The following is a 14,576-nucleotide window of genomic DNA, read 5'->3' as shown; positions in this document are numbered from 1 at the left end:
GGAATGGGTTGAGGCAAAGATCCAGGCAAAACCTGAGGTCTCCCTAGGTCAGACAGTCACAGGAATCGAAGCGTCCTGGATAACTCCGAGAGGTGACCCCCGTGGCCTGGCCTGTTATCACCCGAGTGCGATGTCCCTGCTCTCACATCCCCGTGCAGTGACTCCCAAAGCAGAGCTACCACAGCCCGGGAGCACCCCCAGTGTGCCAGGGGTGGCAGCAGTGCCCTGCAGCCCTGTGTCCCTGTGAAGCCAAGCCCTCTGCAAGGCCTGAGCCTGGCCATGGCACGCAGCCCCCGTGCCAGGCGGGATGTGCAGACCACCGGCCCTGCAGTAGTTTCACACTCCGCTTCACCTCGGGAAGTGGGTTTTTAAATGAAATTAAGCACCCCTATCAGTTTTCCTGATGCTCAAGATAGCACACAGTCATACTTTCCATGAGAAACCTCAATTCCACAGGAAAGCAAGGGAGCAGCCTTGGCCTAAATGACAAGTCCAATCCAGGACCACAACTTAATGCCATAAGAGAGAGGAAAAAACCCCAACAAAACAGCAACCCTCAACCACAGGACCTCACAACATCCATGTCAGCCATAAAATACCACAGCATTGAGATACTCCAGAGGTGATCCAAGAACCTAATTCAATAGAAATGCACTCCCTTGCCAATGGGTATTAATGCTGCAGCAGATGGAGCTGCTTCAGTGAACCCTTTTTGATAAAAGGCCATTTGGCAAAGTCCAGAAATTTGCTTAAAATATAGAGATGCATTTATTCAATAATGTACCCAAAAAAAAGTTTAAAAAAGAGCCATAAATCCCAGGCCTCCCTTTGTTTGAAGCCAGTCTGGGGGCAAGCTGTGTGTCAATCAGACCTATCTATCGTTTAATTGCATTACAGGGCCCAGCACCAAATGCCACAGGAATTATTCACTGCTTACAACTCAGGGGCATGGAATTCCAGCACAACCTGCAGGTAAAAAGCACCTTAAACCCTGGCACCTTCTCACCTCAGAGATGGTGAGGTGAGATGAGGTGGTGATGGGTCTGACCCTCTGGAGGCGTAATGCATGTCCCAAAAATTGTGGGGTAGGGCATACCAGTGCCTGAGGAAATCCTGCAGCAGTTTCCACCCTTAATCCAGGTGATCTTGCCACTGAGACCAGACAGGGATGGGAATGTAGGGACAAGCAAGCATTTGGGTCAGGATCTTCAGAAATAACAAATTTAGGCACCTTCCTGCCTTTAGAAAGCTGTAGATTGTGTGAGAGTAAAAAAGGATGAAATGCCTGCAGGAGTGAAACACCAACTTCCTGAGCTCTCCTGCTTTTTGCTAGCTTCTAGGAGCACCAGGATCAATACCAGAAACTCAGGAGAGAGAGAGAGGCCACGAAGCTGTGGAGCCCAAGCAGAAAAATCTGCTCTTGACAGCTGCAGCCCAGAGCTCTGGCTGGGCACAGAGCAGTGCCCTGCATTCCCCCATCACCAGCCTTTATTGGCATTTTCCTCCTTAGTTATTCCTCAGTTACCCCTTACAGTAAACAGTCTCTAGGCAGCAGATGAAATTCAAAAACTGGAATTAGTCACAGACTCATCTCTGTCCCCAACATCCAGGAATTACTCTGTCCAAAAAGCCTCCTCTCCAAGGCACCAGGGCAGCAAAGCCCAGTCGGCCACTGGGCTCCTGCAGCTCTTGTGGCGCACTGAGGTGTCTGAATTCATCACACAAACCCCAGAGGAGGATTCCAGCCTCGTTGGCTGATTCTTCACAGCGTCATTCTTACCCATTACCTGCTTCAACACGTATTTTCTCCCTTTATCTGACTGGAAAGCACCTGGCTGAGATTTCAAAGAGCATCTCTGATCTGCAGTCACCCTCCCAGGACTCTGAAGTGGCACAATTCTCCCATCTGCTATGAAAATAGGGATGCAAGGCATCCCAAATCACCATCACTATTGGAATCTCTGCCTTCAGCACCTCACTGTAACCCATTTCAGCTCTGAACACACTGCTCGATGCAGGCACACTCACCATAAGCTCTGGGTATGTTGGCCGTTCTTTGGAATTCTTCTTCAAGCTTTAATTGGGAAAAAAAAAAGAAAAAAATTAGAATTTACGTTCAGCCTGCAATCTAAGCAAGGCCATAAAATCATACTGTGACAACAGCAAGGTTTAAAGACTCTGTAGAGTAAGTTCAGCTACTCATCCAAGCTGAGCAAACACTTTAGGCCTTGAGGACAGTGACAGCCAACATGGAACAGTGCTGGGTACAAGAGCTTGAGACCCGCCAAGCGATCTGGAGACACCAAAAACACCACTGCAAACATTGCCTGTTGCCGGGGGCCAGGTACAACTGGGAGTCTGGGTGCTCTCCAACAGGCCAGTGACTCAGGGAATGGATTCAGCCTCCAAGCTCTGCCTGGGAGCAGTGACTGAGTGGCTCCAGAGCACGTGTACAACTGTTTGTTTATCACCGTGCTGTTATCAGCGGGGACGGTTCCATGGGACATCCTTTTTTTCTCCTCTCCTACAACAGATGGCCCTGGAGGGTTGTAGCTGGAAGTTATTTTGGTTTCCCTCCAGCAGAAAATAGCTTTTAAAAGACAGGACGTAATCTCTACTCACTTCCTGGCAGTGTATTTAGGGGAAAGACACTTGGAGCAACTTGAAAAGATCTTCACACACGTACACGGCGGTGGCAGGGAAAAGGTGTCACACTGAGCAAAACAAAAGTGAGAACCTCTGCTGGGATTTGCTGGAGCCCAGAGGAAGCAGAGGACACACACTGAACAGATATTTCCTGCTTGCTGTGTGTAGAGGGCTCGTGTTTAGTGTCATGTTGTGAATGAACAGAGGAACCCGGGGCCGATACGTGCCAATATCGCCGGCCCGAAGGTTCGGGATGTGTCACATCCTCCCAGCTCAGGAGCAGCCCCAGCCAAGATGACAAGGTGAATTTGAAGGTTAGCTGTGTCCAGATTTGGCGTAACGCTCTTAATTTAGACCCCCTACAAAAAAATAAATTGATTCCCAGGTTACTAATACCAGGAAATCTGGTGGTAAGTTACTGAAATAAATGTAAATTTTCAGGAATGAAGAGTCATATTGGGATCTGATCCTGACTCAGACATCCCAGGAACCTTCCTGCAGTGCCTACAGGTGATCAGACTGCACTGCCCCAGGCAGGAGATGAATAAACACAGACCTAAGCCAGGCTTGATATAGAGTGGATGTGACCCGGTTCGGTGTCAATTCCCAGATCCCAACAAGACAAAACTGGTGCAAAGTTCACCATTCCAAGTCCCTGCTACCCATTTGAGGGATGTGAGGGATCTTTAGTGACCCTGGAGGACAGGATTTGCAAAACTTCTGCAAATTCCTTTGCAAAGGAATCGCCACGTGCTCCCCAAAGTGGCTGTGGATGTAACTCCTAAAGCAGCCACGGCCTGAGCTGCAAGACAGGGGGCTTGGAAGAGCAAATCCCTTGGGAAGGAACAGCCTGCCTGGCACAAGCAGGCAGCTTGGAAACAGCAGAGCCAGCAGCACTGTTAGGAGGAACAGCAGCTGCTCCAAAACCTCAGCGTGGGCCTTGCAAGAACAGGGGGCATCTTGTGAGAGGGTTTTTGCAAGGCAGCTCCCACCTCTCCCAGGCCCCGGGCATGGTGGGCATGGCAGGTGTTCCCCAGCGTGGGTCAGGAGATGAGCAGCTGGACCACAGGAACATGAAAACGTGTTTGAGCAAGACTCTGAAGAATCTAAACATGGGTACTTAGAGTCCCGAGGCAGGAGCAGCTGATAATCCCTTCCTAGGTCATGGCAGAGCGGCCGGGCTCCGGCCCCGGCACTGGCAGCTCGGGAACAGTCTCACATTTCTCTATTTGTCGATCTGCCGTCCTTTCTTGGCCACCACGCAGACCCAGCAGCCACCTGCCAACTTGGCAGGCGGGCGGGTGGCACTGCAGCGCCTGGAAAATCAAATCCTGCTGGCGGGCGGGTTCCAGGGAAGCTGGAGGGAGTGGCCGGCAGCGCTCTGAGCCACGGCGAGGGCAGGCTCTGCTCGGGGCTGCCTGAGCTCTCTGCAGCCTGCAGACAGCAGCCTGGCTGCTCCAGCCCTTTGCCCACAGTGCAGCCAGACGCTCCTGCTGCTCCCAGCTCCCAGGCCTGGGGAAAGCAGCACGGCAGCCTCAGGGCCCCAGGAGAGGGACAGACACTGGCAGGGGCCAAATTCTGCAGGGTTGCTGCCCTCAGAGCCATGTCCCCTGAGAGAGGATGCAGCCATTCCCTATCCTGCTGCCCTCCCAGACTGAGGGACCTGAGCTGCCTGGCTGCACCTGCTCACAGCACCCCTGTGCTGCTGGTGCGGGGCCGATGGGAGCGAGGAGCCTCCTCAATCCTGTGTGCCCCCACAAAGCAGCCAAGCCTGTTCCCCCACAGCTGCCACCAGCATTGCTGTGCCTGCACAGTGCCAGGCGCCTGCACAAGGCTCAGTGAGGGCACAGAGGCCCAGCCCTTGCCCAGGGAATGTTCTGCCCAAAATTAGGGTTGAGAGCTCCCTGTGGAGATGGGCACCAGCACAGTGAAGGTGAGCGGGGCTGGGGAGAGTGAGGCCAAGAGGGAATTTTACCATTGCGAGGTAAAATCGACGAACTCCGCTGAGAACTTCTCCGCTGGGAGCTGCGGCGACGGCTCCTCCACCACCTGCTTGAGCTGCTGGAAGGGCGTCCCCCAGGAGTCGTAGGGAAAGCGCAGGATGGCCAGCTCGATCTGGGGACACAGAGCACACCTCAGGACTCAGGGCAGACACCTCACAGCCCACCCCACAGATTTGGGATCCCCATGTGCCCACCCAGGGGTGTGTTTTTGTAGGCTCCACACAAATGGGGTTGTTTGGCCTGGAAATAGGAACATTCCAATGAGATCTCAGAGCCCCTTGCAGTGCCTAAAGGGGGCTTACAGAGAGGAGGGAGGGTGACTTTTTACATGGGCAAACGGTGACAGAAAAAGGGGGATTGGTTTTGAACTAAAAGAGGAGAGATACAGATTAGATGTTATGGGGACTTTCCTGTGACGGTGGGGAGGCCCTGGCACAGGGTGCCCAGAGCAGCTGTGGCTGCCCCTGGATCCCTGGCAGTGTCCAAGGCCAGGCTGGACGGGGCTTGGAGCAACCTCGGACAGTGGAAGGTCCCTGCCCATGGCAAGGGGTGGGATGAGATGAAATTTAAGGCCCCTTCCAACCCAAACCATGCTGGGATTCTATGATTTCCTCACCCCACCTGGCCACAACATATTGCTCATCCTCCCCCAGCAAACACGAGAGGCTGGAGGAGACCCAGACAGCTCCACATTCAATTCCGTGTCACCCGTGTGTCAGACACCTCCTGGGAAAGGCTGGGAGTTAAAACCAGCCCCAGGCTGCACAGGGTAACTGCGCTGGGAAGCGACTCTGGGAGCAGATGGATTCCCCCGAACGCCCCCGCCGCTGCTCTCCCGCCGGGAGCTGCTGAGGGCGGCGAGGCCGCTCAGCGCGGGGAACGCAGCGCGCGGCAGCTGCCGTGCCTTAGCCCATGCCGCCATCTCCCGGCAGCTGCGGCCTCCGCACCCCTCAGCAGCGAGCGGCTGACAAAGCAGCTCCTCCTCCTTCCCCTCAACCCTGCGGCACGTTCCCCGTGCCCTCCCGAGTTATTCCCGTTCCCAGCCCGCCACCTTCCCAGGGAACCAGCGCCCCCAGTACCGCTATGGGCAGGAAAATGAACCCACGAGCAACACCGAGCCCTGCTGGCTGCCCTGCCTGCCCCCAGGTGACCCTACCATGGTGATCCCAAGGCTCCAGATGTCGGATTTGACGCTGTATCCCTTCTGGTTCAGCTCCGGGTTAATTCTCTCAGGCTGTGAACAGAGACAAAGGTGGCTGAGGAGCAGGGACGGCCCCAGTGCCCTGCCCACCCCCAGGGTGGGTCTCTCAGGGTGGCAGCCCAGCACCCCTGAGCCCACACCACCACCTCGCTCTCCTGGTTGTGCTGGGCCCAGTTGGTTCCCCGTCCTCACCAGTAAGGGCAGGCACTGAAATGGGTCACCAGAAGCAGGTGGCACCTGCACCAGGGGCTGGGGTGGTGGAGCTGACCTGGCACAGCTGGCATAAAGGGGGTGACAAACCTCTGCTTTCCAGGACTGTTTTCACCCTGTTCAAGCGCTCCACAAAGGGTGAATCTTGCACAGCAGCTCCCCAGAGGAGCCCGAGGGACCCAGTCCCTGGGGACTGTTTTTCTTCCCCACGCTAAGTACTGTTGTTCCCACGGGGCAAATGGCAAACAGGCAAGAGGGAGCAATCCCAGAGCCTTCCCCAAGGTCACAGGGAGGCGAGGAGGCAGCAGGAAGCCGTGCCCAGGAGATGTGATCTGAGCCATGAGCTCAGTCTCCCCTCCCAAGGAGATTGTATCCCTTAACTTCAGGGCTACGTCTTCCCAAACAAATCCCCAGGACAGATGCCGGAGGCTGATCCTTCCCCCCGGGCTCAGGTTCCTTTGGCTGCTCCCCACGCAGCTTCTCCACTTACAGCCATGTAGGGTTTGCATCCTGCATCCATGGTTTTAGCAACCGAGTCAACGAGGTAACCGCTAATCCCAAAATCGCACATTTTCACCTGCCCCTGCGTATTGATCAACACGTTAGAGGGCTTTACATCTGCAAGAAGGAACACAGACCACAGTCACTGTCACGTGGTGGTGGCTGGGCCAAGCCACAAACAGCCACAGAGGCCCCTACCAGCAGACGGCACCCCAGGAGTCCAGCAGAGCCCAGCGCCCCGGGCGTGCCAAAAACCCGCTGGCTGCGGCTGTGGCACGTTCAGGTGACAGCCTCATGGGCCTGTCATGTGTCCTGCCAGTGGCCCTTCACTCACACACTCCCCTCTCTGATTTAGGGAAGCAGGAGGTCACTCTGGACGTCACCACCACATCCCGCTGCTCAAGGAATGGTCATGGACATAGGAGCAGCTCCACAGGGCTGGGGGCAATTCCAGGGGGTGTCTGCAAAGGGAGGGAGCTCTGGCAAGGCCCCGTGGGTCTGGGATCATGCCAGCAAAAGGAAAAACCCATGGAGGAGGGATGTGGGGCAGGAAAGGGTGAAGAGGAGCAATAAACTAAGGCAAGGATCAAAGGTTCAGAAAAGGCCTCTGATTTTAGGGGTACCAAACTTGCAGCGTGAGCAGCAGCAGGAGAGTGGGAGCTCCACACCCCATGGAAATCAGGCCAGAGTCTCATCTATCCATTACTGCCAGATTTATCTGCTTCCCAGCATGGCTTTACAAACCCTGGTGTGCTCACACTCGCGTCAGGCTCCTGAGAGCAGCTACAATCCCCAGCAGAAAGGGAAATTAAGGCACCCAGAGATGCCAGGAAGCAATATCCACGAGAGCATGGAGGTGCTTCCCTGCACAGCAGGCAATTGCTCTGTGAGGCTAATCCCAAATGGAGTCTCAGCACAGCACAGGTGACACTGCCCCAAAGGGAGCAATCCTTTCCCTGCTGCCACCCAGAAATAACAGGTCACTTCCTAAAGACCCTCTGTCTCCACATAATAAAGAATTAAACAGAAGAGCTGAAACACCCTCTGAAGGAGGCCCCAAGCTGTGTTTGAGTCCTCCTTAGCAGAACTGTGGGTTTACAGCTCATTAATATCTGCTCTCTAATCAGCATTCTGCAATCAAAAGCCTCAGGTATGCAAAATCTTCACCCATCTGTTCCTACACTGAAATAAGACAATTTCCAGTGGAAATGAAACAAGTTCACAGAAACCCAGCAGCCAAGCAGGGCTTCCACCTCCTGTAAGTGACACAGAAGGCAGAAACTCAACCCCCAGCCACAGGAAGAATATACCCAGTGCCACTGCCTGCTCCAGCTGAACTCTGCTGCTTCCCAGGCACTCACACACTCCAGGGAGGGCTCTTTCCTCCTCATGGCAAATTGAAAATGACCCTTTAAAAATAAAGGTGTCAAGCAGCAACTGCAAGCTTGTTTCTGAGCGTGTTCACTGCAGCTCTGAGATGCTCCAGAGGGGAAAATGTCAGAAAAGTTAAGGGAGGGAATTTATGATTTCATTTGAGGCTGGTTTAGGTGTCAAACCTGTTCTGCTCCACTGGTGCTCAGGGGAGCTCCTGGAGGGGAGTGAGGATGGCTGGATCCCTGCAGGAGGGTGAGGCTGCAGAGATCCATCTCACTGCACACCAGCACAGAGCCATGGAGCTGGGGAACAAACCTGGGCAAAGCCTGGCCCAAAGCTCCCCAAGGTCAGATGGGAAAGCCTGGCTGAATTTCACCCAGGTGATGAAGCAGAGCATGGATTTAGGGAAAGGCAGCCAGGGGAAACAGCCCTTCCTCTACCCTGAGGAAAGAGCCTCACAGCCAGCTCTTTCTCCTCCACCTCAGGGAAGCACAGGGACCAGCAGGCAGATTTTAAGGAGCAAACAGCAGCCCTATCCTCTGCCTGGGTTTTGCTGCAAGTCATGAGATGCTGGGGAGTATTTCTGCTGTCAAAGGCTCACTAATCTCGGGTATTTTGGAAGCCCTTGCCAGGCTGAGAGCAGGGCAGTGCATGCCTGGCACTCACCTCGGTGGATCACGGAGAGCTTACTGTGGAGATGTTCTAGTGCTTTGACAATCTGAAACGACAAATCCACAGTCAATCGCAGCTGCAGCACCAGGAGGAGGAGGAAATGATATCTGGCTTCACCCCCAGACCTGCCTGGAGGGCAGGAAAACCACATCCCCCACAAGTCCTGCAGCCTGCCAGCAGCCTGAGGTGTTCGTGGGTACCCAGGGATCTCCTGGGGGCTCCAGGACCCCAATGAGAAGGGAAAGAAACTGCAGGAGCCTCCCCACATCTCACACTGGGCCATCTCTCCATCATGTGTATGGATGGGCACATTTGGGGTCATTTATGGCTTATAAATAACATCACTTGAGACCAGACAAGTGAGGCCAGCTGGGAATGCCCACATGGGCTGGCACATGGACCACGCTCCTTCTGGTGCGAATACAGCGGGGAGCCTGGGTGATGAAGAACTTGGCTGAGAACAGAAACCCCTTTCCCTCCCCTCCTCACCCTGTGCTACTCACAGAGACTGCGATTTTCCCCAGGATGTCCTCAGGAATCGTCAGGCCTTTGTCAATGACATGTTTGTAGAATTTGTCCAGTGAGGTATCCATCAGCTCCATGCAAATCCACACGTCTCCCTGGAGGGTAAAGCAGGCAGATACCCAGATATTGGAACAAAGCATGCTTTTTCTTTCTCTTCTCTTTCTTTCTTTTCTTTTTCTCTTTTTCTCTTTGTCTTTCTTCCCTTCCCTTCCCTTCCCAAAGCCCTTTGGCCCTTGCCCTTTGCTGCCCTGTTTGGCCCTTCCCTGTTTTTTCAAACTCATTCAGCAAAGCTTTCTTTTCCCTGCTCTGGAATTCAGTGCTGTTCACATTCCCTACCATTTAGGGTGTACTCTTCCCAAAGCAGAGCCCCGGTGATTTAGGAGCCCAGAAATTTATCAGGAACTGAGGCTCCCAACGAGCAGCCAGGAGAAGTTCAGCTCTGCAGAGCTGTACTTAAAGCTCTTCAATAAATCCTGCTTTTCAGAGCTTTCCACACTTTTCCTCCACACCGAGGAACTCAAGGCAGGGCAATTTTAACACTATGGGACCAGGCTGTGAGCTGGTGGCTGTCCTCACAGCCACAGTAAGTGACACATCCTTAGGCCAGGACTGAGCAGATCTCCGTGTCCAGGTGGAGATTAAACCCCTGGCACTTGGAGGAAGTGCAGGAGTGGGAATTCAGAGCCTGGGAGAAGGGGCAGTCCCAAGAAGCCTCACCTCTCGGAAAAGTGCCCCGTAAAAGGTGACGGTGAAGGGACAATCCACTGTCCTCATGGAGATATCCAGATCCATCAACAACCTCTTCTGCTCCTGGCTGTTCACCGTGGCTCGGATCCGCTGCAAGACAGAGCCTGTCAGGGGTGGCTGCCCCAGGGCCTTGGCACCACAGCTGGACCCTTCCACCGCCCCTCGTGCCACCCCCTTATCACCATCCTTGGCACAGGCACATCCCCAGCCCAGCACCCACAGCAGGAGCACCCAGGGCTCTCCTCACCACAGGTGAGGTTTTGCTCTTCCCTGCAAACACCACTTTTTGCAAGAGCCAAAAGAAAGCAGTGGCTTAGGAGAGGAGAAAGGAGCAGGAAATCAAATTCCAGGCTGGTGGAGAGCTGGGACTTTCGGAGTCCAGTGGACACCTGTTACATCAGCAGGTTCTGAGCACAAGAGAGGGCTCCAGCCCTGCACCAGAGCCCATGGGCTGCCCATGGCTTTGGAAAATCGGCATTTCCCAGTCTCCCGGGAAGAGATGTCCTTGATGTGAAATACCCAGAGACCCTCGGCTGCCAAACACCATGACAGGGCACACACAGCCCACCACAGGTCACACACACGGTCCAGGCTCCTCGGCCAGAGCCACTCGGGGTCAGTAACGGGACAGAATTAAACTGCTCAGCGTCACAGAGAGCCTGAATGCTCCTGCCATGCCCAGCTGAGATCTTCCATTGTCCTCAGAGAGGTCTTTGGCAGTTTGGTGAACACCAAAGCAAACAAAAAGTCCAAATGCAGAGCACAGAGATCCCAGGACATGGCCCAGCCAGCACCCACAGCAAAGTCTACCCACTACTGAGGAGCAAAGAGTTTGCTCAGAGCTTCCAGATCTTTTTCTCTTACTCTGAAAGGAAACTAAAATTCAGCCAAGCAAAAACTGGTCCTTCCCAAGCTACAATTTTTCCCATGACCATTTCCCTAATCTCCAAATTTATGAGTCTAAGCCGTTGTTATGAAAACTTTTCATGATAGCATCTACAAGCCTGCCATGAGTCAAGATCCCACTGCGGCAGGCAAAATGTGAAAATCCCAACAAAAACTTCCTGTTCCAAGGAGAGTGAAAAAGTCCCAGCTGAAGAAGATTCTCTTGTGCAATTAGATTTTTTCTTCTTTATAATTATGAAGTGAATCTGAAGGGCTACAGTAGAAAAAAATAATGCAAATTTATATGTATATTTAAAAAATGCTGGTAAATTAAATCCTAGGAAAACAGGAATATTGTGGATAAAGGTGAACAATGTGACTGATGCACTACAGTGCTGGAGCATTACACCTTTAAAACACCCCCCTTTTCTTGGTTAAACAACCCAAATCTCCCTCGGACCCTGTGTGGAAAGAGGATTTCATGAGGAAAGCAGCAAATCTCAGGAAAGGAACAAGGGGGATTCCAAGTGTGCCCGGCAACCCCACAAGGACAGAACCCCCCGAGGCTCACTCTACCTTCACTGCCATGATCTGCCCGCTGGGCATGTGCCGCATCTTCTCCACCACCCCGTACGCACCTCGTCCCAGCTCGGAGATGGGCTCCAGGTCATCGGCCTTCACCTCAAAGTTCTGGGGGACAAAAGCCATCAGTGGCCCCTGGGCGTTTGCTCTGCGCAGTGCCCCCACGGTGCAGCCCTGCGTGGCACATCCTTGCCCTGTGCATCCCCTCCCCAGCTGTGCTCAGCGGGTCTGCAATGAACTCACAGCCCTGGGAGGCTGCAGGGAGGATCAGCCACCACCACAGCGACCCCAGAGCTGAGGGGACGTGTCTCATGGGCTTGTGTCACCAAACCACAGTCACGGCATGGGTAAGGCTGGAAGGGACCATGGCAGGGCCATCTGGTCCAACCTTCCTGCTCAGGCTGTGTCAAGGAGCGTCCTGAGCAGGGCAGGCACAGAAGGTCCATTCCCTCAGTGGGATGCTCTGCCCAACAGCCACCTGCACGCCAGGGTCATGGAATCATGGATCACAGGATCACAGAGTACTCTGAGGGGGAATCATGGAATGGTTTGTGTGGGAGGGACCTTAAAGATCATTTCATTTCATCCTCCTGCCATGGGCAGGGACACCTTCCACTATCCCAGGCTGCTCCAAGCCCTGTCCAGCCTGGCCTTGGACACTTCCAGGGATCCAGGGGCAGCCACAGCTTCTCTGGGAACCTGTGCCAGGGCCTCCCACCCTCACACGGAAGAATTTCCTCCTATTATCAACCTAACCCTACTCTTTTTTATTTTGAATCTATTTCCCCTTGCCCTGTCACTCCATGCTCTTTGTCTTGTCCCTCCCAGCCACCTTCAGCTGGCAGCACTTTCAGCCTCTCCATCCTCTGAGGGCTGGGATAGAAAACACCACAGCAGCTTCTCCCCAAGGAATCACCCTCAGTCTTACTCCATTTTGTCTTCCTTCCACCCTCCTCTTCCCCCAAACAATCATAGAAACATTTCCAGGTATTTTAAAGCTTATTTCTCCGGACCTGCAGATGGGCCAAACACCAGCTGAGTGTGCCCCATTTTCAAACCAGGGAGGATTTATTTTGTCCATCATCATTTTCTCCTGGCCTGACACAAAGGATGACTTTGTTCAGACCCTGCACCCATGCCCTTCTCCTTTCTGCCGTGATATCGTGCAGCCACTCCATATTATTATTATTATTATTATTATTATTATTATTATTTTGGATGTTTCAAATTTGCCTCTGCCACTAAACCCAGCCCTTCTGTTTGCTGCAAGCACAACCCCATCAGCCAGTCACCCTGCAGCGGGTGAGAAGGAACTGATTCCCAGGGAATAACCCCACATGGCTTTCTGCCGGCGCAGCAGAAAAAACCCTGCAGCCTGCAATGAGCCGGCTGGGGATGCCACAGAGAGCAGGGAGACACTCTGGGAATATGCACAAGGAGCCCTGACTGATATTTTGGAGTCACAGCAGAGATTTAGGCATCTCTGACTGCCTGACACCGCTCCTGCTGTTCACCAGGAGCCGCTCCAAAAACGCGCTTGGAGCGCTCTCCTCAAACGAGCAGCAGAGTTTAAAAGGAGAGGAGGGAAAGTGGCTTCCCCTCAGGATCAGGGGGAGTGTGGGAATGCTGGTGGAAGAGGGAGCCCATCCTAAAGGAACCTGGCTGGATAAACAGGTCACAGATCCATGGGAAATGGAAGCCAAGGCGTGCCAGTCCCTCTGAGACAGCCACAGAGCCGTGCCTGGAAAACAGCCTGAGCTCTGGGGGCAGTGAGCGCGGCTCCTCTGCATCGGCCACCACGGCCTCCCTGCCTCCTGCACGGAGCCTTTCCGGAGCACTGGAGCCTTCCCTCATCCCTGGGAATGCAGGGAGAGGTGATTTTCTTGGAGCAGGCGTTTTCTCTGCCTCCATACTGTACCATTTTGCATCTCACACTGTTTCCACCTCCCAGCCCCTGCTCCAAGCCAGGGAAAACACAAAATCCAAAATGAAAGGAAAGGCTCCAAAGATAGGCATTTTAAACCACTATTGGATTAGCATTTCACTTCACTTATTACCTCACTGACACCAAGGCCTATCTTTTGCACCTCATAAATTCATTGTCCAGCTTTAAAGCGCTTTTTTGAATTCTGCTCTGCCTTTTTCTCCTATCAAAACAACTGTCCTGGGGTTTGTTTTTCCCCTGCTATTTTTTTAGACCAGGTAGATTGGTTTCCATGCTGTCAGAAGGATTTGCTTCCAGTGCAGGGACATCTACCCTAAGTTAGACTCCTGAGGAGATGACTCTCAATACTAGCAAAGGGAAATCCTTTGGGTGAAGGCTTTAAATCAGCAAAGGAACTGCAGAGGAGAGTAAAACACCCTGTTAGCAACCCCTTGCTCTCTAATGGTTATTTCCAGGGGATTAGCTGCACCTCAGTGCAGCAAGGAAGGAATTTCCACGGTGGAAAGTATGAAGGGAGCCCACGTGTCATGGGAGGCACAGGGTGAGGGCTGGGGGCACGTTCAGCAGGGCAGTGCCAACCAGCAGGTCCAGCTGGCCACGGGGCCACACTGGGGTCCCACCCACACAAACACCAGGTGCCACTCAGATATTTATGGCTGGACGTGGCTCACAAGCCCCAGAGCTCACGAGCTCCCAGGCTGGATCTTCTCAGCTTTTATCCATCCAGCAGCTGCCTTCCCTTTCAAGTGAAATGGGCTGCATTGTTTTTAATAGCTGGTATTTAATTATCTGCCCTTTTTGGGGGGTCTGGAGCGAAGCAGTCCCACAAGCAGCCAGCCCAGGATGGCTGATCTGATCCGATCCCAGAGGTCTCTCAGTCTTACCTCCTCACCAATAAAGATGCAGGCTTTGGAGTCCAGATCTCTGGGTGGCCTGCACGAAAGAAAAGGGAAAAGATGTGAAATATCCCCTACGAAGATCAGTTTTCCCTCAGTGAGTAAATCCAAGCCCCAAGCCATCCCCTCACACCTTCAGGCCAGCAGCCCTTGCAGCCCTGAGCAGCCTCCTGGCCTTGCAGGATCAACAGGTACAGCCAAGATCCACAAAGTCACCCCAAAAAGGGCTCAGGACAAAAGCTACTGGAACTGGCATTTCTCACAGCCAGCTTGCCCTGCAGCAACCCAGAGGGATTCACTGGGACAGGGAAGGCAGGTGGCAAGCACCAAACCTCAGCCAGCCTGCTGAAAAATGGATTAAATTGGCATGAACATCTAAACCTGCTATA

General features: G+C 53.4%; 1 protein-coding gene across 1 annotated transcript in view; it reads right to left on the bottom strand.

The window, feature by feature from the left end:
* The window catches only part of MAP2K6 (mitogen-activated protein kinase kinase 6), a 52,804-nt gene that overhangs the window by 12,211 nt on the left and 26,017 nt on the right, over positions 1-14,576 (bottom strand). Inside the window, exons 3-11 of the mRNA XM_039562595.1 lie at positions 14,176-14,224; positions 11,341-11,454; positions 9,850-9,969; positions 9,111-9,227; positions 8,602-8,653; positions 6,551-6,678; positions 5,806-5,883; positions 4,622-4,761; positions 2,029-2,074 (exon numbers count right to left, since the gene is read on the bottom strand). Of these exons, the coding sequence (XP_039418529.1) occupies positions 2,029-2,074; positions 4,622-4,761; positions 5,806-5,883; positions 6,551-6,678; positions 8,602-8,653; positions 9,111-9,227; positions 9,850-9,969; positions 11,341-11,454; positions 14,176-14,224 (844 nt within the window). The remainder of the gene's footprint in view (positions 1-2,028; positions 2,075-4,621; positions 4,762-5,805; positions 5,884-6,550; positions 6,679-8,601; positions 8,654-9,110; positions 9,228-9,849; positions 9,970-11,340; positions 11,455-14,175; positions 14,225-14,576) is intronic.

This window comes from Corvus cornix, chromosome 18, assembly GCF_000738735.6.
Source record: "Corvus cornix cornix isolate S_Up_H32 chromosome 18, ASM73873v5, whole genome shotgun sequence".
NCBI lineage: Eukaryota > Metazoa > Chordata > Aves > Passeriformes > Corvidae > Corvus > Corvus cornix.
Note: the sequence above shows the minus strand (reverse complement) of the source record. Positions and strands in the feature narration are given on the sequence as shown.